Source organism: Patella vulgata, chromosome 9, assembly GCF_932274485.2.
Source record: "Patella vulgata chromosome 9, xgPatVulg1.2, whole genome shotgun sequence".
NCBI lineage: Eukaryota > Metazoa > Mollusca > Gastropoda > Patellidae > Patella > Patella vulgata.
Window position 1 is genome coordinate 7,483,636 of NC_065887.2, and position 26,418 is coordinate 7,510,053.

Sequence of the window (26,418 nt, forward strand, 5' to 3'; positions counted from 1 at the left end):
TCTGGATAGGTTAATTAATGTATAATTAATAATTTAGATAACATTTCAGGCCCAAAGGAAGACCTGCAATAGACAGATTTAGCTCTTGCATAATGCATGTTTAAGTTCAGCATACTATACATATATCTATATATCTGTCTGGAAACAAGCAATATGACCGAGAATAATCATAATCATTGTTAGGTATTTTCATTTAACTGTGTTTAAGATATGGATAACTCATGTGTTCCGTGCAAACTTTTCTTTTTCTACACAGGACAGGAACAGAACGTCAACTCTTATTTCCAACATAACTGTTTCTGCTACATATGTGAGCGAAAACGAAGTTATCTGCCCTGATGGTTTAACCACTGCACATGTCGTCTATTCAGCAAACAGGAGATATAGATATATAAATGTTTCTGTCAGTAATAACCGTCGGATCTTCAGTGAACCATTAGTGTTCTATCCGGTAAGCGAATTTCGAAGCAACTAAATAATTGATGATAATTATTCATACTCCTCACAGTGTTTCGTTTGATTAGAGCTAATCCCACTAAACACTGCTTTAAGGAAGCACATTTCTGTTCCAAATTATCACTGGTCAATATAGTCCGATTAACAACCAATAGCTAACTGCGTAACAATATCGTTACATTTTAATCAAAGCTCCAAATTGGACCAAATATGTTTACATAACGTTACGTCATGACTCACGATTTTATTATGCCCAATTAACCAGTGCATAGCAGAATATGGCAGAAAAACTAACTGCGTGACAAATGAGGCTATCAACACGAATACAATGTAAACAATACTGTATGGAGACGAAGAATACTTTCACCGTTTTTAATACCTTAATTCATTGTCCAAAGTTTTTATGGAAGACCCCGGATTAAACGAAGAGTTGTCATGATGCTGTACTTGGGATAGATTTGATTGAACGGGAAGAATACACACACTCCCTCAAAAGCTCAAGTATCAGAAGCCAATCCAGCAATGGACAGAGAGGGATTTCTCGGACCATTGCTTCAGGAATATGATAATTCTTATGCTTGTGAAATCTGAAGTTTGGCATATTTTGTATACTATGGTACTAGAACTTTGACATTAAAATGAAATATATTTCTCCACCCGCTCAATATGAAATTTAGGTCAGATCAAGCAATCATTAGTTAGAGAATGAACGCGAATTTTGAATATGCCTATGACCCGACCCCTGCCATCGTTCATATCTGTCTAATGTGCAAAACAAGGTCTATGGCCTTCAAGGTTGAGCAATGATGTAAATGGTTCACAATACCATAACGTCATTAGGAATATTAATCCGGAAGTATGCATTATCTTATTTTTGTATTTACTTTTTGTTATGTCCGTCCATATAAACTGTTTAATCTACGCACATTTTAACTTTCAGGCAATAGTAAAGCGACATTCACGAAGCAAGGTAGTAGTTGGTGTAAGAAAATGAAAACAACACATACACGATGGAAATGCGAGAAGAAGATGTTTTATTATTTCAGTAATCTAAAAAGTAGTGCTTCATATAATTAATTTGTTTACATCATATATCTTCATGTTGGTAGAGCCTAAATAACCTATCATTGTTAAGACTTTGAGTATTTTAACTGTATTATTATTTTCTATTTTTTACAATTGCGCTTGTAGCATAGATTTGCTTCTTTTCAATTGTGAATCTTTTATTATATAACGTTACCTGTATGTGATTAGATAATTTAGTTGATCTTGGTTAATCTATAATTGTTATAAGATTTCCGTATTTTTACTTTATTACTATTTTCTTTTTATACACCCGCATTTGCATGTATATTGTTGGGTATCCTCTGTCCGTCTGTTCGCATTTTGTTTGTGGACACTGTACATGTCACAATTTTTCTCCGATTTTAATAAAACTTGAAATATAGATGTATCCCCCAAGGACCTCGGTTCCTCACGAAATTGGCATGTATCTGACCATAACTTCATGGATTATGACCCCAGATTATACGAAAAATCTGGTTTTTAGCTTGTGGACACTCTATTGGTCACAATTGTTATCCGATTTTGATGAAACTTGAAATGCAACTTCAAATCCCAAAGATCTCGGTTCCTGTCGATTTTCGTAACGTAACTTATTGGATTGTACGAAACATCGCGTGTTTGGCTTGTGGACCCTCTAGAGATCAAAATTGTTATCCGATTTAAAACAAAAACGTTTACATATATATATATATATATCCCTGTTATACCAAAATGATGATTCAGTTGGAATTTCGTGAAAATCGGACCGACACGCCGGACAAAATGGCAGCTCCTCGAATGCAAATAGTGTAAACGTATGGCATATCAAGTTTATAGACCATCTACAGGTCACAATTTTGATCCGATTTTGATGTGTATGTTAATATGAAAAAGTCACAATTCGTATTCAATTTTAAAAATCGTTTAAATATATCACCGTAACACCTCATTAAAGGTTCCTTTAGAAAATCACGCATATCGGAACGTAACTTCCTTAGCTTGTGGATCCTCTAGAAGCCACAATTTGTATTCGATTTTAAAAACCTTTTTAATGTATCACCGTAACACCTCATTAAAGGTTCCCTTAGAAAATCGCGCATATCGGAACCCCGTAACTTCCTCGATTATGACCACTGATTGTTCGAAAAATCACGTGTTTAGCTTGTGGATCCTCTAGAAGCCACAATTTATATTCAATTTTAAAAAACGTTTAAATATATTACCGTTACACCTAATCAAAGGTTCATTTAGATAATCGCGCATATCGGAACGTAACTTCGTCGATTATGGCCCTGATTGTTCGAAAAATCACGTTTTTAGCTTATGGATCCTCTAAAAGTCACAATAAAATAAAACCAAGTACGAACAATCCAAACCATTAGACAAAATTCAAAGTCCTAAAAAAACGGTATAGGCAAAATAGTGTAATAAGGCAAAATAGTGTAATCAGCATATGGACTGTTCACCGTCTTCAATTTTAAAACCATTTAAATATTCACCGTTAGACCTCAATGAAAGTTGAGTTTGTTTAAATTTCGTAATGGCCGCCCCTTGGTTCCGTCCGATAATCACGCATACTGGAACCTAACTGCCTGGATTATGACCCCTGTTTGTTCGCAAAATCACCTTTTTAGCCTTTGGACCATCTAGAAGTTACAATTTGGGTTCAATTTCAAAAACCGTTTACATATATCTCCCTTACACATCAATGAACGTTGGGTTCGAACTTCATAAATATCTGACCGAAACCGCCGGAGAAAATGGCCGTTCCTTGTAAGCAAATAGGTTGGGTTCGAATTTCATAAAAATCTGACCGAAACCGCCGGTGAAAATGGCCGTTCTTTGTAAGCAAATAGTCTAAATATAATACCAAGGTTGTGGACGCTCTAGAAGTCACAATTTTTATCCGATTCTGATGAAACTTGAAATGTATGTTTATATCACAAAGATCTTAGTTCCTGTAGATATTCGTGCATATCGGACCGTAACTTCTTTGATTATGACCCCTGACTGTACAAAAAAAATCACATTTTCTTTTATCTTTCTGTCTCTTGTAAAATGTGGGCGTATCTTGCCTGGCAACCGCTGTTGTTTTTTTTTTTACAATTGTAGCATTATATATTTGCTTCTTTTCATTTGTGAATCATTAATTCGATAATGTTGTCTGTATGTGTTTAGAAAAATAGTGCGCAAATAAATACAACCACCTTATATATGATCATTATGTCTATGTCTAGTCGTTCGGATGGGACGAAAACCCGAGGTCCCATGTACACATTGACGTGCACCTAAAAGATCCCTTGGCAGTTGGAATTCGATATGAGAGTAGGCCGTAAGGCCGCCATACCCGGGCAAAATATGGGAGTCATTGGGATTATTGGGAGTCATCCCCGATGATTCACGACAATTGCTCGGGGGGGGGGGGGCATTCCCAGACGTTTTGTGACCATAGCCGAAGCATCAGTGCACATTCACCAGACCACGCCCGGTGCATCTTATGGGACTACTCCGTTCCTTTTGGGCAAAAACATCGGGAGCCATAGGGAGAAAATTTGTTTATTTCCATATCTCTTCTTTAATTGGCATTTAGTAATTGAACATATTAACACAAGGTACAATTTTAATGATACACAATTATAACTGAGTTTAATACTAAGCGACTTTATCAAGGAAAATATATACAGAATATGCAACAAAATAACAATTATATATATATATATATATATATATATATATATATATATTTGGTTAGGGGCCATATACACTGTGGAAACTCTTCATCAAGATTTTCCGGCGTAGTTGCCCCCTTGTCAGTGATGCAGGACGGAGGGCTTGATAAGGACAGCTGTGTAGTCGTTTGGATGGGACGAAAACCGAGGTCCTGTGTACACATTGGCATGCACGTAAAGTATCCCTTCACAGTTGGAATTCGATATAAGAGCACACTGTATGGCGTATGCCCGTCTTCATTAGCCCAGTTCGGAGCAGAACAGTAGGACGTGAAACCCCATTTCATTTCAAGATATACTAGATCCCGCTGCATGCCCTTTGCATACTACAGGAAATGGTTGCTAGTTAAGGACGATCCCACGCTTAACTTAAATAGTGTATTTCATGCAAGTAGTGTGTCTTAACATTTAGTTTTATGTCGAATAAACATACATACTAGTTAAACTCGTCTTGTTATGAAGATCTTTTTAACATTTAGATTGATGAATTGTCGTTAAAAGATTTGATATCAATGTGTCATAAACAAATGTTCTATAAACGGAAATTTTAGTCCAAAAATATCTCGTTTTTATATGAAGAACTACTGGATTTCTTCGTATCAAGTAAATATCTTGAAAATGTAAGTTAGTATCTTAAACGTTTAAGTTAATAACTTAAAAGTTTAAGTTAATATCTTAAAAGTTTAACTTCGTTTAAGTTAATATCAGAGTTTATGTTAATATCTTTAAAGTTTAAGTTAATATTTTTAAAGTTTAAGTTAATATCTTTAAAGTTTAAGTTAATATATTAGATATTTTAAGTTTTTAAAAGTTTAAGTTAATAACTTACAAAATTATAACTTAAAAAGTTAGAGATGCCTTCCAATGTACAAACTGTATGATGTGATGATATATTTGGGCTAACATATTCAAACTAATTAATCTATCAAAAATTTGCCTCAAATCCCTTTCAAAATATTGTATTCGGGAGGAAGAACCCCATGACGTAAAAATCTATTTCTAGAAGCCATGTTTGTCACGTTACTTGATTGAGGGAGGGTCCATTTCAGAATGTATTTGTTGTTTTTTACTTTACATTTACCGTACATATTGAAGCCTAAATAAATGATTATCCTCTGCCAAATTATTTTTCCGCCGTTTGATTGCAGGGTCTGTTGTATGTTTAAACCCCTCAATGTTCCCAAAACCACATAACTATTCGATTAAGAAATAATAACAAGTTCCAAGTCAATCTAGCGGACAATCCGCCGTTGGGCTGACGGCAAGTAATACCCTGACATCCACTTCCCAAGTCAATCTAGCAGACAATACGCCGTCGGGCTGACGGCAAGTAATACCTTGACATCTACTTCCCAAGTCAATCTAGCAGACAATACGCCGTCGGGCTGGCGGCAAGTCATACCCTGACATCCTTGCCCAGTGCCTGCCCCATCCAGTATTTTTCTAGTAAGATTGGGCGTCTCCACTTTCCATATACATGTATACCAAAATTGACATACTGTTATTGGAGATAACTACCCTATAAATACTTTCGTAAGACTGTATCGTGCATATCTTAAAAATTTAGGTTAATATCTTAAAAGATTAAATTCAAGTTGAAATTTGAAAATGTTAGTAGTTTAAAAGCTGAAGTTAATATCTTAAACGGTTTTATTTCTCTAAAATCTTTTAGGGAAATGTTAGATTAGATACAGGGCGGTAATTTTTCCAACAGTTGTGGGTCAAGCGTAATGACTGCCAATTTCTATATTTCTAAAAACACACATCATATTTTATTCACTGATTTATCACTGCAAATATTTGACCTGGATAGATCTATTTAACTCAACCCCAAATTCGACATTACACAACCTAGCGCCAATCAATTTCACACAAATATCATTGTATTACAGACAGCGAAAAATAACAATAGCTGTTATAAAATGAACACTGAAGCCACCAAATACAAAATTGATCTTGGAATTATTTTAACTTATAAGTCAATACAACACAATAATTTTATTACTCCGTAATGAACACCGGGGACAGATTCGGACAAACAGGAAATGTCATTTGCATTTTCATATATTTGTGATATATCAATAGATGCATTGCCACCTCGGTTTCGGATTTAGATGAAGGGAGGCCCTAGGTTATTCCACTTGTGAGGACCCTCCCAAACCCTGCACTTACCCTCACGACTACGGAAGATGAGAGTGTGTTTTAGACAAAACAAGCCAACAGTGAGGCTGATGTCCCCCGCCGAAATAGGAAAATAATTAGAGGACACATATAATTTTATCACAAATTATCTTTTACAAAGTATTGAACAATCAAACAGTATATCTTTACTTCCAAAGTCTCGACCAATCAAATTGCGTATCGCTCTGCTTACCCTGAGCAGAAAATGCTCATTATCAAACTTAGTCAAGGTATTACTGTAATGAAACTATACACCAAGTTTCATCAATCTCACTTAATTAGAACTAAAGTTATCGTGTCCCAAAGCATCAACCAATCAAATTGCTTATCTCTGCTTACCCTAAGCGGAAAATGCTCATCTTCGAACTCCATCAAGGCATTGACCTAATCAACACATACACCAAGTTTGAACATTCTAGCTCAATTAGGAAGAGAGTTATCGTGCCCCAAAGTATCAACCAATCAAATTGCTTATCTCTGCTTACCCTAAGCGGAAAATGCTCATCTTCGAACTCCATCAAGGCATTGACCTAATAAACACATATACCAAGTTTGAACATTCTAGCTCAATTAAAAGTTATCGTGTCCCAAAGCATCAACCAATCAAATTGCTTATCTCTGCTTACCCTAAGCGGAAAATGCTCATCTTCGAACTCCATCAAGGCATTGACCTACTGTAATGAAACTATACACCAAGTTTCATCAATCTCACTTAATTAGAACTAAAGTTATCGTGTCCCAAAGCATCAACCAATCAAATTGCTTATCTCTGCTTACCCTAAGCGGAAAATGCTCATCTTCGAACTCCATCAAGGCATTGACCTAATCAACACATACACCAAGTTTGAACATTCTAGCTCAATTAGGAAGAGAGTTATCGTGCCCCAAAGTATCAACCAATCAAATTGCTTATCTCTGCTTACCCTAAGCGGAAAATGCTCATCTTCGAACTCCATCAAGGCATTGACCTAATAAACACATATACCAAGTTTGAACATTCTAGCTCAATTAAAAGTTATCGTGTCCCAAAGCATCAACCAATCAAATTGCTTATCTCTGCTTACCCTAAGCGGAAAATGCTCATCTTCGAACTCCATCAAGGCATTGACCTACTGTAATGAAACTATACACCAAGTTTCATCAATCTCACTTAATTAGAACTAAAGTTATCGTGTCCCAAAGCATCAACCAATCAAATTGCTTATCTCTGCTTACCCAAAGCGGAAAATGCTCATCTTCGAACTCCATCAAGGCATTGACCTAATCAACACATACACCAAGTTTGAACATTCTAGCTCAATTAGGAAGAGAGTTATCGTGCCCCAAAGTATCAACCAATCAAATTGCTTATCTCTGCTTACCCTAAGCGGAAAATGCTCATCTTCGAACTCCATCAAGGCATTGACCTAATAAACACATATACCAAGTTTGAACATTCTAGCTCAATTAAAAGTTATCGTGTCCCAAAGCATCAACCAATCAAATTGCTTATCTCTGCTTACCCTAAGTGGAAAATGCTCATCTTCGAACTCCATCAAGGCATTGACCTAATAAACACATACACCAAGTTTGAACATTCTAGCTCAATTAGGAAGAGAGTTATTGTGTCCCAAAAAGTGTGACGGACAGACAGACAGACGGACGAACCCATTTTAATAGTCCCCTGCTTTCTTCGAAAGGCGGGGGACAATAAAATTGAGCAAAGCCGAGGATGATGACGTGTTTAAAGATAAATATGTAAAAAGACGTATTGCAGTTTCAAAAATATTATACCACACCTTGGTTGAAGGGCCCTTGGATCTGGCGGTCAAAGTGTAGTATCATAGGTCGTCAGTAAGGCGTGGAAAGCGGACATGCACTAAAAGCTGTGGCCACATCCGGCGTATGACCCATATTTCAAATTACCAGTTATTTAATACAGTTATTCCTTTTCTTAGCTTAGTTAAATCTCTAAAATACAATCTATCATGAGTCCAGTGTTTGGGTGCTCGAATTTAGATACATACTTATCTGGTCGTACACATTTACATTTAGTGTAGGTCCCCATTATTGAGGATGGTTAATTTAAGTGAATGATACATGGTGTTCCTTATAGTCAGTAATGAATACATGTAGTGATAAATACATATCTTATGCGCGTCTTTGGCCCCAACAGACGACTTTGATACAGTGTCATCGGTTTTTGAATGTCAGTACAGTAGGACGAGAATATTGATAAAGAACTTAATTTACATTCCGGAATTGCTAATTATTTCATCGATATACGGTTTCAAATGTCTACCAATGTCCTCGTAAAGAACCATCAATCAACAAGTGTGTGTGAGGAGGGCGGGGGGCATCTGGCCTACATTGTGTGTTGTAATAATAGTCTAGACATCGCACGATATAATTTTGGCATATGTTTCATACACTAAAAGCCATGACAAATGCACCAGCTGTTTATTAGGAACTCAATACGTGTTGATGAGTAAGAGTATTAAATCGTTTCATGTAATACAATAGGAATGAGTTATTCCATAAAGTTATTCAAATATGAACAATATGTGTACCTTACATACAAAAGATCTTTTATAATCCCCATTTTATTAAAATATAAACCTGTTACATATTACCCATTTTATTAAAATATAAACCAGTCCTCTGTTCTATAATCGATTTGAAAATTATATTGCGATCGAGATTAAACTTTTCTTAACTACTACCGATAAATGTCTTTTAAATCCAAAATGCAATAATCAATGTTCGTCTAATATACGACGAATCAAGCTGTGGTTCTGTATTTTGAAAAATAACTCACATATTTTTAAAAGACACCTCAAAATTTACATGTATACCAATAATTATTTATGTAATACTGTTAATGTGCAAAGTATTCCCGAACATGGGCGCACGAGCCCAATGTTTTTTACATATGCGTGTTTTCTGTTATTCCAGGTCGAGTGTACAGTAACTTGAAAGAAGTGGTCCAATAATAGTCTTTCTTTTTTTGGACCAGCAGGAACTGGTCGCTAACCGCTACTCTTCTTCTTTTTCTTCTTCTTAGGGTAACGCTCTTCGAAAAAGCCGAAAGTTCCGTCAATTCAAGTCCGATTGACATGGAAATTTTAAGTGGCATGCTTGTTCTTTGAACAATACGGCATCGATTGGGTCAATTAGATTTTTGAATTTTATCCAACAACATGGCCAGTTCTTGGTCCATACTACGATCGTACTTGTTTAAAATATGTGTGCTCTTGCAACCAAATGCCCACTCTATGCCCACCTGATATAAGTGGAATACCTAAAAATTGTCGTTTCAAGTCCACAGAGCCACGGCCTGAGAAGCCAGTGGTCAGGGTGTGCCGTCAACGTGGAAAACATTTTAACATCCCATTTGATTTTCAGGACTATCTGAGGTGTTCCGCGTTAGGCGGTATTATATTTCGTGTGCGACAATACCATATACCGGAAAACACCAGAAAACTACCGGAAAACACCATGTTATACTGAATACCGGAAAACACCGGAAAAAAACACTAAATACCGGAAATACCCTAAATGTACTTTTAAGTTAATATCTTAAAATTTTACGTTAATATCTTAAAAGATTAAGTAGTTAAAGATGCCTTCCCATGTACAAACTTAGTGATTTGATGATATATTTGGACTAAAAACATATTCATACTAATTAATCTATCAAAAATGTGCTTCAAATCCCTCTCAAAACACTGTATTACTCTCTATTTACCGTACATATTGAAGCCTAAGTAAATTCTTTGATTATCTTCTGCCATCTTCTTTTTCCGCCGTTTGATTGAAGAGTATGTTGTACGTTTAAACCCCGGCCTCAATGTTACCAAAACCGCTTAAGCATTCGATCAAGAAATAATAACCGCTTTCTAAGTCAAGCCGACAGGCTTACAGTTAGTGATACCCTGACATTTGTGCCCAGTGCTTGCCCCATGGCTGTTTTCAGAGAATCAGGTATTTTTCTGCTTTCTATATATACTTTTATTGGAAATAACTACCCTATAAATACTTTCGGGAGAAGTTGGTATTTAAAAATGTTAGTAGTGTAAAAGTTCAAGTTAATATCATAAATGGTTAAGCTAATATCTTATATTTTAAGATATTACCTTGAAATTTCAAGATATTAACTTGACTTTTCAAGATATCATCTTGACTTTTCAAGATATCATCTTGACTTTTCAAGATGCATTTCAAGCTACTTACATGAATTTACATAACTTTTCAAGATGCCATCGTGAATTTGCAAGATGCCAACTCGAATTTTCAAGGCACTAACTTGAATTTTTAAGGTACTGACTTGAATTTTCAAGATAATAACTTGAATTTTCAAGATATTAACTTGAATATTCAAGATATTAACTTGAATTTTCAAGATATTAACAATATTCAAGATATTAACTTGAATTTTCAAGATATTAACTTGAATTTACAAGACACACGGCGTAGGACTTTTGTAGAATTTGTGCTCTTTAAATTAGTAGCACTGAATTAATTAATATCTTTGGCAAATTATTGGATTCACATATATGTAGCTACTTAAATCAAAATGAGTGAATGAGTGACATATTGTTACATAAAAAAGAGTCATAATGTGGTAAAAATTCAATTCTGTGTTGATAGCATATCTTGTGGGAAATTTCTCCGGTAAGTTTCAACTGTCCATATAAGGGAGGGTATCGACGTCATTAGGATAATTGACCAATCTCCATAATTATTTACATCATATTTGACCAATTAGATAATTGAGCGTCAGGGCCCGAAGCTACAAAACTATCATATTTGTGAGAATTCGAGAGACAACAGATTCTGGAAGGGAAAAGATGTATTAATTTCTATCAGCAGCTAGGGTTTGAGTGAATGACTTTAGTATTGTAATCTACTATGTTTGTATTTATGTATCCAGCTATGATATATAAAATGTAAAAACGAACAGTTGCATTGTCATTCCTAGTAAGACAAACATCTTAACTACTGAGAAAACAGACGTCTTAACTATTTAGATAAGAAGAAAATACACAACGTGAAGGAGAAGCAAAGTGAAAATTCTAGACGATCACAAGACTACTAAGAAAAATCCATGGGTCATACGTAGGATATGGCGACCGGTATTAGTATTTTGCCGCTTTCCACGTCTGACAGAAAGACCCATGGTGCTACACAGGACACCAAATTTCAAGACACTAATCTGACATTTCAAGATACATATTGGGGTAATCATGATTATAAGTAATATTACAAAAACTATCATTACAGAGTTTGTGCGGTCTCAAATTCTTCTACCTTTCCAATCGTTTTCAGCCCATTGCAAACAGATGATTACTATGATAATGTTAATGATTCTGTTGATGATAAATTACCGGAATATGCTGCCGGAATATTAATTTTGGGATCACTTGTTGGAGATCCGGAATACCAGAAATAATTTTTCCCATGTATTCGATCGTGTGCGAGTCATCGATTGTTCACATACAGACTGTAAGACCTCACTTATATTGGTTTCGAAAATTAGAAGTTTAAGTGGCTGAATCAATAAAAAAAGAGATTCTTTCAGTGACCTACTCCTGTAGTCAAATGGGGCCTGTTCTTGGATATAGAATGTTGAACCTATCCAATTTATATTATTGATATACACTTGTAACGTCCTCGGATGTGAGTGTGTGTGTAGTCGGTTGTTGGTTTTCACCATACACAAAGTCCCCATTTGTCGCTATTAAAACATAATGTCCGTCCTCGGTTTGTCACATTAATAAATAACTGTTCTATCGCGATATTGCACCGCACATCAATTATAAACGGTTACATTGTCGCTCTTCCCATTAGTGGTGGGGGGGGGCAAAACGTAGTAATTTAAAGGTTAAATACCACAATGAGGGTCAAGTCCACAAGTCCTCGATTGTTCACATATCGTCTGTTCTTCCTCAGTCAGATTGGTTTAGAAAATTAAAAGTTTTAAGTGGACGAATCTTTCAGTGGGCTGCTCCTGTGTCAAAGGGGGTCTGTTCTCGGATATAGAGTGTTGAACCCACTCAATTTATATTATTGATATACACTTGTAACGTCCTCGGATATGAGTGTGTGTGTACTCGGTTGTTGGTGTTCACCATACACAAAGTCCCCAATTGTCGGTATTAAAACATAATATGCGTCCTCGGTTGATCACATTAATAATAACTGTTCTATCGCGATATTGTGCCATACATCAATTTGAAACAATTATATTGTATTTTGTCCCATGTGTGGTACAAGGGGGGTTGGGTGCGGAACAAAACCATTTTTTATTTACAGATTAAAGACCACAATAAGTGTCAAGTCCACAGTATGATAGTATAGAGCAAATGACCTCGTTTGGCGGCGTTCACATACGGACAGCTTTCTAGTCGATCGGATGTGACGAAAAACCGAGGTCCCGTGTACACATTGGCATGCACGTAAAAGATCCCTTGACAGTTGGAATTCGATATAAGCGTAGGCCGTAGTGCCGCTGTCCGGGCCAAATTTCCCTCATAGCACACTGTATGGCGTATGCCCGTCTTCATTAGCCCAGTTCGGATCAGAACAGTAGGATGTTAAAACCCATTTCATTTCATTTCATTTCTATATCTTATTAATACACTAAGTGTATCTCCATATTATAAGCTTACACATTTAATATGTGTTATGTTTGTGAATTCAAACGCGCATATATTCTGTATTTAATATTTTAAACAGATTTTGTATATTTTTCCCTTTCTATTAATAGTAAATCGTTGTGGTATGGTATTTAATTTGTCACGCTATATCTTTTGTATTATATTTTCTATAACGGACGAACTACAAGCTAACTCTACGTAGCTAGTCAAAAGTACATAGGAATCCTTTGTAACATTGTTGATTGCGTAGTCGGTTTACCGCGATGTCAACACTGTAAGACACCCACCAATATGATTTACCGTCTTCGGGACACGCCAATAAAGCCTTTACTACTGATAATCGACACCGCCTGTTTGCGCTGCTCATAGATGATAGTCTTATGATTATGGTGTTTCAGAGTTAGCGTACAATACTCTAAACCTACCGTAATCTCTTTGTGCATGGAAAAAGATTAATCGTAACATTACGAGGTAAGCTGTATTCATAAATGTTTATACGGAGTAATAAATGTGGTCCATTTTTATCGTCGCTTCACCTTTCGGAGAAACCAGCGGACATTAAAATGCATTCATACACGTTTGGGAACAAAATGAATGTGCTTATAATAAATGAACAACATTGGTTATAAATTCCTGTTAGGTTAAGATTTGCCGAATCTTTAGAGTACTATAACGTTGATTCAAACGTTGATAGTGTGTAGTTTCATTATATCAATATCTGAACCTAGTTCCATAATATAAGTATTTTTCTGCTGGGGTTAAGCAAAGATAAGCAATTGTAGGAGTCTGGAATTTGGAACAAAATAACTTTGACCGTGGTGGAACTTCGTATACAGCTCGACTTAAGTCCGATAATGAGCAGTTTATGCTCGGATTAATCAGTGTGATGGAAATGAAATGAAATGAAATGAAATGGAGTTTAACGTCCTACTGTTCTGCTCCTAACCTGGGCTAATGAAGACGGGCATACGCCATACAGTGTGCTATGAGGGAAATTTTGCCCGGACAGCGGCACTACGGCCTACTCTTATATCGAATTCCAACTGCCAAGGGATCTTTTACGTGCACGCCAATGTGTACACGGGACCTCGGTTTTTCGTCCCATCCGAACGACTAGACAGCTTTCCTTGTCAGCCCCCCCGTCCTGCATCACTGACAAGGGAGAACCACGCCGGAAAATCTGGATGAATTTTCTCGGCCAATGCAGGGATCGAACACCCGACCTCCAGGCTAGCGAGCTAGCGTCTTACCCACTTAGCCACGTGGTCCCCCAGTGTGATGGCTTGATGTTGTTATAAAATAAGTTAAATGTACATAAAATTATTGATTCTTTTAGAGGTTTCCTATCCTTCAAACATAATTAAATAATGGTGGTCGTCTGCTGCAGTCGTTACTGTTTATTAAAGATCTTGACGGCTAAGACCCACTCGGCAAACCTCAGCAGATTCCAGTACCCTACATCTAGCCTCGGCTGTATGACGAAGTCCGCCATTGGAACTACCTTCAATTTTCCGGATTACCAATGGCGTTGCCCATGACGACGCCTTTGAAGAATGTTTTATCATACAAATATTTTTTTCTTTCAAGTTTATCCAATTTTCTTTAAACAAGGACAACTTTTCACTGAAAATTCTAAACCCGCTTCGAACGACGCAATTTTTATAACTTCTTTTTAAAAGCGACAAGTTTTCCTAATAAGTAAACCGGTGCCGCTAGATGTAGAGTAACGGAATCTGCCGAGTGGGCTAAGACCTTGACGGCTAATATCCCCAGACTGTTATTGTTTCTTTTCACATGAGAAGAAAATGGTTGGATAACGGCGTGTCCGCCTTCCTTTATGGAACTAAATCGTTAATAGTTTGACATGACTTGTGGAATATGTCTAGCCTCGTTCGTGGAGTCCCTGAAACGCATTATGATACACGATTCGTGTACCAATGGTATTTAAATTGATAAATAAATCATGTTTTCAATATCGAAGACTTTGGATGATATTGAGTTAGCTTAGCGACTTTAAGTGTAAAGGACACATTTACGCGCACCTATATGCCACACTCTGACAAGTTGGAACATGATATAAACCATCACGAAGTACTTTTTGCGCTCGACCTGATTCTAGTCAACAGTACTCATCGTTTTATCCCATTGATTGATGTTGCTGTATAATTATGATCTTTAAACATGCTTGTTTACGATTATTATTATATCTAGATCTTTGTGTATTATCATGTAAATATGATAATGCGCGTTCCCTCCCATTTTTTGAACTCGATACCGAATTTTTACTGGCTATTCAATTTGAAATAGGTCGATAAAAACACAAATCAGTCTCGTGGTATATAAAGGTCCCTCGGTGATCAAATACACGCATATCGCAATACGGTGAGCTACTGTACTGGTCTACCGTCAAGATGAATATGCGTATTGCAGTATTTCTGCTTATGGTAGCGGTGATAAAATTAGGAAGTTCCATGGGTGAGTAGAGCCACTATCACTTTAGAGTTTAAAAAGTTATCTAAAAGGGTTCCCCGATATTGGTATAAAGTCCTGAAAAGTTGTGGCTTTAACACGTGGAATAATGCCAAACAAACTGATATGTGAAGAGATATTGCACCCATTTTTCACACGTTAAGTTATTTAGGGACTAAGCAATGGCACATCATTATTTCAATATTTTACTTGTGTGCGTAGTTTGAGAGGTCCCATAGAACACCAACTAGGTTAGGAAGGCAAAGACTTCTTCTGAGCTCAGCAGAGTGCTGTCTTCAGGGCGGTGCGCAAGAACTAGTTGCAAATTGCCGATGATTGTTGTGTTTGATAAAGAAAAACAAATGGCAAATGTTTTTTTATTGTTTAAAAATGAAATGAAACGAAATGGGGATTATCGTCCTACTGTTCTGCTCCGACTGGGCTACTGAAGACGGGAGAACAGGCTTAGCCTATGTACACCCCTCTCCCCAAATAATATTATATATATTATTTGTTGATTGCCTTGATTCATCTAAATTGGGGTCGTCTTTATGGGAATGATGTTGGAATCTCAATTTACTACAAAATTGTGACAGCTCCGATTAAAGTACATGTGTATATATGTGCTTTAAGCCTTTATTGAGTAATGAAATTTCGATGTTGTTTAACGTGACACTACTTAAATTGACGACAGTTGGATCATTTTTTTTTATCCTTTTTTAGTATTTGTATCGAGTTTTCATTCTCCGGCCTCGATCTAAAAAATGATCATTTTCCTTTATGTATTCTACCTCTCTCGTTTTTGGATAGTTAGCGTTTTTGATCAGGTCGTGGTCCATTTGTAGGTTTATATATTTGATCTTCAGACAAATTTTTGGGAAGCTTAAATTTATCATTCCCATATTTTGTCTCGTAACCTTCAAGCCACTCCTGCTTTTTACTCCACTCTTTTATTGCCGATGTTTCTGATGCTAAACAACCTTTTCTCTATTCATTGTTTAACAGTTCTAACATATGTTCATTAAGAGCAGTTTCACAGAAAAGCTCAGTCATTTCTTGGTCCACCGTTTGAAATTTATTTCCAAATGTTTCCGCATTGATCTTCATGGACCCGATCCGTGTATTAAGTACACTGCAAGTTTATACCGAAGTTGGATTATGTCTTCCGATTGACCAGGCACAGGTTTTATTCGGATTTTTACGGGAAGCAGTGGATTGTCCCTATTAACCCATTCTTCATAGATGTTGGCTGAGTTTTTGTATGGTGATGTTTGGCAAACCATCTTTTCGGGTCTAGTTTTTTAATGTTCCAGATTTTTTGATCTTAAGCTTTATCGCGTCTACTTCTTCCAACTCTAAACGGTGGTTTCCTGGAGTTACTGGTTCTGTCTCCGTTGTCAAGTGGGCTGTTGGACGGATTTGTTTTATTACGTCGTCCAATTTATCGACTATGGTATAAACATTCCTCTCACGTGTAGGGCTTTCTAGGCATGTGAACACATCTTACACCAAGGAGAATTTTTGATCTTGTTTGACAGTTAGTATGCTATCTTTCCCTGCTAAGTCGTTGACAACTTTGCTTAACTCCTCAATTTGTTGTTTAGTTCCTTTTCCAGCCATAAGAGCGTATATAATATATGAAAAGTTAAAAATAACTACTCTTAGGTATTAAATACACAAAAATATAAAAGTTTTTGAAAAAAGAACTCCATTATTTGTTGATTACTAGCACTTTCAATTACTTTATTAAGATCTTCAGGTAAACAACATTTAGTTCATACAACAATGACTATGACGTCATAGCAACACGGTACAAAGAAGGGACACAAATAGAGAGAGAGAGAGAGAGAGAGAGAGAGAGAGAGAGAAATGGGGTTTAACGTCCACTCGACACAAACTAGGTCATTTTGGAACTAACATTGTTTAATTTTATTTCCATAATTCGCTTGCGCTTAGGGGTCTTTAGCAGTGGGAGGAAACCGGAGGACCCAGAGAAAACCCACGAGGTTGGAATGCATAAATAGAATATTATTTTCAAATCAGACAATAACTAGGCCTATATGCAATGAATCTACTACAATTTTGCATTTAAAGCTGGCCGATATTTGTCAATTTTCATAAAATTTTCACCACTTGATGCCTTATGCTCTTTATGATTTTATAGAACTAATTTAACATTTAACACCGGAAGTATTGTCATTTTTAGCCTCCATGAGAAATATTTTCTTTTAATGAGTTATATTTATTATTTGTTTTGCAATTATGTTATTTGATTCCAATGGACATATAGATTGGATCAAAACGATCATGTAGATATCAAAAAAAGCTTTTCATATTTTTAAAATATTTCTTCGCAACTTTCATGAAGCATAAATCCACAAGAAGACAATGTGTGTGAAAATTAGTTTGTAATATGAGCAGTTGCCGAGAAATAGCCAATTTTGCATAAGTCACTTATCACGTTATTTTACATGTAAAAGAGTCAATTATTAATGGATTTCCATAACAGTGATACCATTTGATGCATAAAGCAAATATGTGTTATATCAACATGATTACAATTTAAAATTGACACCGGAAGTGACGACAATTTGTCAAAAACTATATTTCTATCCTTTGAAATCAATATCGTTTTCAATGTTCGCTACGTTCTGAAAATTTTAACTTTCGGTTTAAATAAAACAGATAAATAAAAAGTATAGATATCACAAAATCGTTTCTAACTTGTTCATTTTGCGGAGAAATAGACAACTTTCTACAAGTCACTTTTCAAGCTTTTTGGTCTATAAAATTTACGATTTCACATAACTAATTAACATTTTCATAATCACCGGAAGTAATGTAATTTTGGCAAAAAACTGCATTATTAGCCTCCAAAACAAATATTTGTTTGAAGTAACCGACATTCATTATTCGTATAAAATTATAATATTTCATTTCAATGGACAAATAGTATGAATCAATACGATCATATAGATATCACAAAAGTGTTTCTAACATCTTCCCTTGACGAGAACTAACCAATTGTATCAGGATCACTTTTTAAGATTTTTCGCATATTAATAAAGTTTTATAAAGTGTTGATTCTTTTTCAATGAATTTTCTGTCACGCAAAGGGCAATCGAAGTGGTTATTTCTGTAATCTATAAAATAGTTTGTTGATAACGGAAGTGATGCCATTGTGTCGAGTCTTCGTTCCATAGATGGAATTGATATTGCTGACTTTATTGGCTAATTCTACGTCCATTTTATTACACGTGTGCAATGCGCAGGTTGAAATCTTTTAACGTTTTCATTGGTACGGAAAGTCAGGTCGGTTCAAGGATAACGTGGTACCAGTGCATCTCGTCATTTTTTAAAAAAACAACTGATATAACTAAAAGAGTGTGTCCTTTAAAAGCGCACAAAACTGTGAGCTCAGTTTTTTTAATGTCGATTTCATTTTCGGGCAAATTCGATTAAGAGGTGAAAAAAGATGTAAAATTGAGCTATTTACATGTTTTTCAAATTTTCAAATATTTCTTCGTAATTTTTATAAACTTATAGCTATAATCCATACGAAGAAATTGTATTTTAAAATTAGTTTGTAATATAAGTAGTTGCCTAGAAATAGGTAATTTTCCACAAGTTGCTTGTAAAATAGTCAATTAATAGTGGCTGTTCATAAAGTTGTCACCAATTGATTCAAAAAGCAAATATGCGTCATATAAAATTGATTACAATTTAAAATTGACACCGGAAGTAACGCCATTTTGTCAAAAACTACATTTTAAACTTTTAAAATCAATATTTCTTTCAACCAAGAATTATTTAATATGTATTAATAATTTTAACTTTTGGATTAAATTAACATATTATTTAAATTCATACGATCCCTTTGGCCTATGAAGGTGTCAATTATTATTCGATTTTCATAAAATTTGCACCATGTGATGCCTTATGCCATTTATAATTTCATAGAACTAATTTAACATGTTCATTATCACCGGAAGTAATGTCATTTTGGAAAAAAACCCTGTTTTTTTAGCCTTCAAAACAAATGTTTTTTTATTTAAGTGAGTTATATTGATTATTCGTTTATGATATTTGATTCCGATTGACATATAGATTGGATCAATACGATCATATAGATCTCTAAAAATTGCTTCTAGTATCTTCACTTGTCGAGAAATTTCCATTAGAAAGTCAGCTAAGTTAGTAACAAATTTTGTCAGGATCACCTTTTTGATATGTGTAACACATGGTAACAAATGTATCAATCGAATTGATATTGATGGATTTGGTTGATTCTGCTTCTATTTTATAACACGTGTGCAATGCTTATTTGAAAATCTGTTTAACGGTTTCATTGGCACCAGATGTGACATAAGTGAAGGGTAACATGGCACCGGAAGTGACTTAAGTTCAAGAGTAACGTGGCACCGGTGAAACCCGCCATTACTGCATTGCAATTCTTGTTCAATCTTGTAATTGGAACCCTGTGTAAATTTATAAGAAAAGATTTTAATAATAAAGGGGTTGACATTGGTCAGGAAACATTAAAACTAACTGGTATGTTTTTTAAAAGATTATAAATCAGCTAGACATTTATATGAAGTACTTAAAAAATTTAGTAAAGTCTCGGGATTAGAAATTTATGTTATAAAGACTGAAGCCAATGATCTAAGTTGCGGAAAACTTAATCTATCATCTGAAATAAATAAGTTTGGTTTTGTTTTTCAAAATTCGAATATAAAAATCTTAGGTATAGTTTTCTCCAAATATTCAAAAATAGGTTGATTGCGATAGATAAAATATTAAATACTTTGAAAAAAAGAAAACTTACATTAATCGGCAAGATTCAAATAATCAAAACTTTCTGTCTATCAAAAATACTGTATCCAGCGTTAGATTTAACAATACAAGAGAATGTAATTAAAAGATTTCATATTAAGATATTTGTGTTTTATGGAACGGACCAGATAAACTCAAACGAAATGTAATCAGTCAAATGAAGAATATGGGGGGATTAAATTTGATAAATTTGAATGAAATGATGATAGCTCGCAGCATTTTTTTGGATAAAGAAAATTTTTACTAATGTAACACAGACGTATAAAAAAAATATAATTTTATTCTTGACATGTATCGGGACGATTTACTACCGGAGTACAACTATGACCCTAAACTTAAAAATTTAACTCTCTTTTATCAAGAATTATTTCAAAATTGGTACGCTATATATATTAAAACATGTTGATAAGTTGATACACCCGATGAATCCCAAATTTTCTGGAATAATAGATATATAGGATTATATAATAATATTTTTAGAAAGAAAATTAAAAATAAAAATACGTTTTCTATACATGATTTTATTGAAAATAATTTAAATGAACAGGTAACTGGCGACTATTGTAAAAAATATATAAAAAGTGCATCGTAAGCTGTACTACCCCACCCAACGATACACTAAAATTTAGAAGAAATAAACATAAATCTAATATCTTGGTATAAGTGCCGAAGTGCTGTTTCTGGGGGCCGTAGATTATTCCAACACTAACGACGATAACTCAGATAAATAGTTAAAATTGTACTTTTAAGGCAATGCTCTAGGCTGAAATTCCAGTTTTTGACCCCTGAATTTGACACTGGCTAGAAAGATAGCTAATAGCTCTAGAAAACTAAGTGTGGTATTAAATGAAAGACCATGTCTTAATTTTACAAAAAAAATATATTTTATTATGCAAATTAGTTAATTTATGCATAATTATGTTAATTACAAAATGGCCGACAACAACAGAGAAACACAAAATTACACAAAATGAATGTCAATTTTTCACAGCTAATTGATGAGATATCTTTACCAAATTTTGCTAGTGATTAAATAGGGTATATATGACCAATCTGAACTAAGATGAAGTGTGTAAATCTTTTTTCTTTGTTTCTAACAAGAAAAGACAAATTTTGGTGAAAATTGACATTTTCATGCTGCCAATATCACAATCTAAACAACCACCACTACAAAAATATATAAGCTACAGACTATTCTTTAGAACAAAATGATCATTATGGTGTATGGAATATACATGCAAAATTACAACATTGTAGCATTATTGGTTGCTGAGATATTTTGACATCCACTCGGCCTTTCAGGCCTAAAATCTATATTTTGAGAAAAACAAGGTTAAACATATTTTTGTGGTATTACTAGTAAATTCTAAAAAAATAAAAAGTTTTTCATTGTTCAAATTAGAGTATACACTATATTAATCTATATTTACACATTATAAATGTTCTAATATTGTCCAGATGAATAATTTGGGTCATTTTGCTGGGCTTTTGATTGTTGGGCTCGAACACGTCTAGCTTTCAGGGTTGAGTTTTGGCCAGGCACATACGCATTTTTTAGTCTTTTCTGATCTAGCAGGTTCAAACCTGCTTTTAGATGCCTTCCTGCACTTAGCTTTAATACAACAAATATTGTTAGTCTGGCTAGTTCGCCTTCATTGAATGCTATCGTTGCATCATGGACGGCCAACTCCAACCGTCTCCGACCCACGAAAGTAGTTTTTGGGCATCGCTCGTGTGTATTCTGAGTTCCTCCATGAGCACATTTTTCTAATAATTTGTCAGAACTCAATGCCTCAAAAATAGGTTTAATTTCATCGCACACAAATTTTGGTAATGCATGCTGGTCTTTATCACCTTTACCGGATTTTGATGGGCACCAATCTTCACAGTCCAAGTGATCTTTTGCCCTGTGCTTCCATATCGTCATCACTGCTCGTTTCATTGCTGCAACATTTCCAGGGTGAATTCTTATGGCAGCGCCATAGTGTCTCTGTATCCTCTGTATAGCCTTCTGGGTGAGTCGACCTTGGCCACCAATACCTTTATAAGTTTTACCATTTTCCTTATATGTTTTACTTCTGCACTGGGTCACTTTGTCCATGAGTCTTTTTCCCATTCGTTTCTGAATATGGCCACAACATTCCAGTTTCTCGATTGAAGCATTGTTGTAAATGGGAGGATCAGCGTTGGCTACAGCGTTATAGGATTTGGAATCTCCATCTCCAAGATACCCTGTGTATCTCAGCTTCCGGAGTTTTTGGGATCGTCTGAATATCTTATCCATTCCAGCTGGCTCCATTGCACCAGCTGACCCGCTATGGTTTTTTAAACATAGCCCCATACTTTTGTGTTCTTCGGTCCATTTCTTTAAATCTTCTTCACTAAGTTTGTGTTTCATTGAAGCACAAATATTGCAGTAATTGCTCAACACTTCGGTATCAACCACTCTACACCCAGCTCCGTTGGGGTCAACGGTTAACACTGTAGCAATACCATTTTTCGAAGAAAAGCCTCTCTTCTGCCATGTCCCATCACATGAAACGGTGACATCTGATGTGTCCAAAGCTGGCTAACAGTCACAATAACGGTAATAGCTAGGTACCGCTAGGGCGAGCCGGTCACTAGAATAAAGTTACCGTAGAATATGGAACATATATACAAGCGTAGGATTAAAATAATTATATAATAATATTTGACAAGAATTAATGTTAAATTGTACATAGGAAACAGATGTCTAAATATAGCATAAGATATGGACATAGCAAGAACACATGTTAACTACAATTACGTAATATTATATCGCTACATTAAGTATAAACCCAAACAGGTAAAAGACCCGAAACATTAAAGAGATAGCAATTCGGACATTGGGCAATTGCTATTTTGACTAGAATTAAATAGTAATAAAATATATAGAAAGACACACTATAACATAAGCATAACTTAACATCGATCACTGCTAAACAAGTATATTCCGCGCTGATCAGCTTAACCTATGAAAGACCATTGGCTATAGGTAAATTGAAACAGGAATTAGAAATCACATAATATAAGTATAGACAGCAAACTTCAAAACTTCCAATACAAATACAGTATATCCATAAAATAATATATACAAACGCATTACTCTGCACCTTCTGTCAATCCGATATTGAAACGGTAAACCACTTATTCATTTTCCGCAGCTATGCCCAACAAGTCTGGAGCGAAACGCTAGAAATTTCCCTTAAAAGTAACATAAATATAACATTGACAAATAAAAATATCCATTTTGGGTACCTAGAAAATACAAGTTTCAATAATTTATACGAATGGGACTTTACAAACTATTTAATATTCTTAACCAAATACTATATATTTTAAATCTAAATTAGAAAGCATTAAGCCGTCACTATAATGCCTTTTTAATGAGTAATATCTCATTAGAATTGAAAGTATTTAAACCAAGTATCTATACCCTAAATAAATGGAAATATGTAGAATGCAACACGTCATTCAATTAGGATTATACTATCTGTGAACATCGAACCTTATAAAACCTGTCAGTGTGAAGTTGGCTCGATTTTCGTTTTTCGATATTGGTGAATAAGGAAAAACAACGAGTAGCTCGTTTTTCGACATTCGCCAATATCAAAAACAAGGAGAAAGAGCTCATGTATGTGAAAGAGGAATACAAGTATATTTAAATAATATTTCTATTGTATAATGACTTATTTACTTTTACAAATATAAATCGACATTGATGTATGTTTGTATAACATTAATAATTATAAAAAAAACATGCTGACGCTACATATATAAAAAAAATTTGCCTATTTTGTGTAAATCAATTTGTGACTTCATTTGAAAAAATAACTATGTTGTTTAAAAAAAAAAAAAAAAAAAATACCAACTCTTAAGAACAAGAAATACATTCGACAATTACTATTGTTATACTAAAGCGGCATTGGTTTATGTGATTTTTATTTTGAAATGTTTTTATATATAAACTGTCCCCGATACCATTTTAGATGATAAACTATTGGCCATGAATGTATTTAATGATCTATTAAATATCGTATTTATCTAATAAAATATAGAATGTGTTTTATTTGTAATTGTCAGGTTGTGTTCTCGAAAATGGTACTGAACTTCCAAATGGTCAATCTATTTCTGAAAACTGCACAAAATGCGAATGTAGGAATGGAGCCCTTGATTGTGGTCCAGATGCTGCACAAGATGTTGATGGACATTGGTCAACATGGACACAATGGAGCAATTGCTCCAAGGACTGCAGAACTTACAGCAAGACCAGATACCGAATCTGTGGATCACCCGAGGCTGAATGTAACGGCGCGACATGTGTTGGTTACGCAAAAGAAACGGAACCTTGTCCATGTGTTCTCGAAAATGGTACTGAACTTTCAAATGGTCAATCTGTTTATTCTGAAAACTGCATAAAATGCGAATGTAGGAATGGAACCCTTGATTGTGGTCCAGATGCTGCACAAGATGTTGATGGACAATGGTCATCATGGACACAATGGAGCAATTGCAGAAATTACTACAAGACTAGATACCGAATCTGTGGATCACCCGAGGCTGAATGTAACGGCGCGACATGTGTTGGTTACGCACAAGAAATGGAACCTTGTCAGACTTGTTAATCTATTTGAATAAAAGCATCAGGCCTTAATTTTTTATAAGCGCTAATTGTTCAGAAATAAATTTACATTTGCGCACCAAAAATGAAAGCCAAATGATGGGATGTCCCGCCATAAATAAATATCTCCACTTATGTCGACACTTACAATACCACAATATGTATATATGTAACAAGGCTTAACTTACTTTTTCATATTTATAGTCACTAAACAAGCAGTTCTATAGTATTTAACAAGTTATAACCATTTAAACATCAATAAAAATTAGACTGAAAAAGTGTGTATTTCTCAAACGTGATATGGCAGCACGTATCGAACAACTTTCATACGGAAAAGATCCGTATAACGTTGCCGTCTTTTTGTGCTACTTTTAGACGCTGAATTGTTGTGTCGTGTATCCTAGAACACGAGGGTCATTTGATGTGATTTTAACCATGATAAAGACTGGAATGCAATCAATATTTTTGACGGGTTTTTCTCGGTCTTTTCATACTTTTCATGCCTGTCTGCATGCTGGTTCATCTACATGCTGAATTTAGGGAGGGGGTTTCGCAAATCTGTAAATAATTTTATTCTATGATAAAGGTGTATAAACTTTCTGAAATGATACATTCGTGAAACCAAAATATTGCTGTCGAGTTGAAGTCGAATATTTTTTTAATAAGATTCGACATTGAATTGTTTTTTAGTAGCTCAGCGACTGTCGAGCGACTTTACTGCCTCCGGGAAATTGTTGGCTAAGCACTTGGCTAGTAATGATGGTGATCTTGGTAGCTATCTGCCATCATGCTGTATAGAACTAGGATCAGCTCTGCCCAAACTCTAAAACTACATTGACGGAACGTGATGGGGACAATTCCGTTTGCAAAAAGTCTAATTTGCATGCAATCTGATTAAAACACAGATCCTATTTCGTTTCGTTTTTATAGTTCAAACTTTCATTTTACTTGTCTTTAGTACAGTAGGATCTGGAGGAGCTGTTATCATTGACGTGTTCTGAATGATGTGATGCATTAGCCAACGAAACGGTCTGTGACGGCGACTTTTGGCCTTTTAATGCACGGAACTGTGGGTAAACCATTAGAAACGTCAACGCTGATTGATTAATCAATGCCTGACGCCATAGGTCAAAAGCCGGTTGCTTGACCTCTGACGCGAACTGCCATTATAACTTGTCAGATCTTCATGTAGTGTAGGCCATCGAAAGTATAAAAAAACGAAACGTAATATAGATCTATATTATAATCAGATTGATTTGTATGGCAACGTTAAAAGATATCCCCCACTAAAGTCCCTCCGAATCATACTTCTCTATTAATTACCTACGACACAATTACCACATGACACACATTCTTTCGTATCAGTATATCTATTGAAACTTTCTGGGGATCACGGTGGCTAAATGGGTAAGACGCTGGCTAGCTA

The 26,418-nt window shown here is 35.2% G+C and overlaps 2 protein-coding genes across 3 annotated transcripts in view; both read left to right on the forward strand.

Annotated features, from left to right (window-relative positions):
* Positions 1-26,418, forward strand: part of LOC126831684 (von Willebrand factor D and EGF domain-containing protein) — a 79,271-nt gene that overhangs the window by 14,359 nt on the left and 38,494 nt on the right. Inside the window, exons 12-13 of one of the 2 annotated variants that reach the window (XM_056103465.1) lie at positions 257-451; positions 1,397-5,352. The exons of the other annotated variant lie outside the window; for it this stretch is intronic. Of the exons in view, the coding sequence (XP_055959440.1) occupies positions 257-451; positions 1,397-1,450 (249 nt within the window). The 3' untranslated portion in view covers positions 1,451-5,352. Of the gene's footprint in view, positions 1-256; positions 452-1,396; positions 5,353-26,418 lie in introns of those variants that run through there. 2 annotated transcript variants of the gene reach the window in all.
* Positions 15,398-25,025, forward strand: LOC130014369 (coadhesin-like). Its single transcript, XM_056103468.1, has 2 exons — positions 15,398-15,523; positions 24,455-25,025. The coding sequence occupies exons 1-2, from the start codon at positions 15,460-15,462 to the stop codon at positions 24,994-24,996; spliced, it is 606 nt and encodes a 201-aa protein (XP_055959443.1). The 5' UTR covers positions 15,398-15,459; the 3' UTR covers positions 24,997-25,025.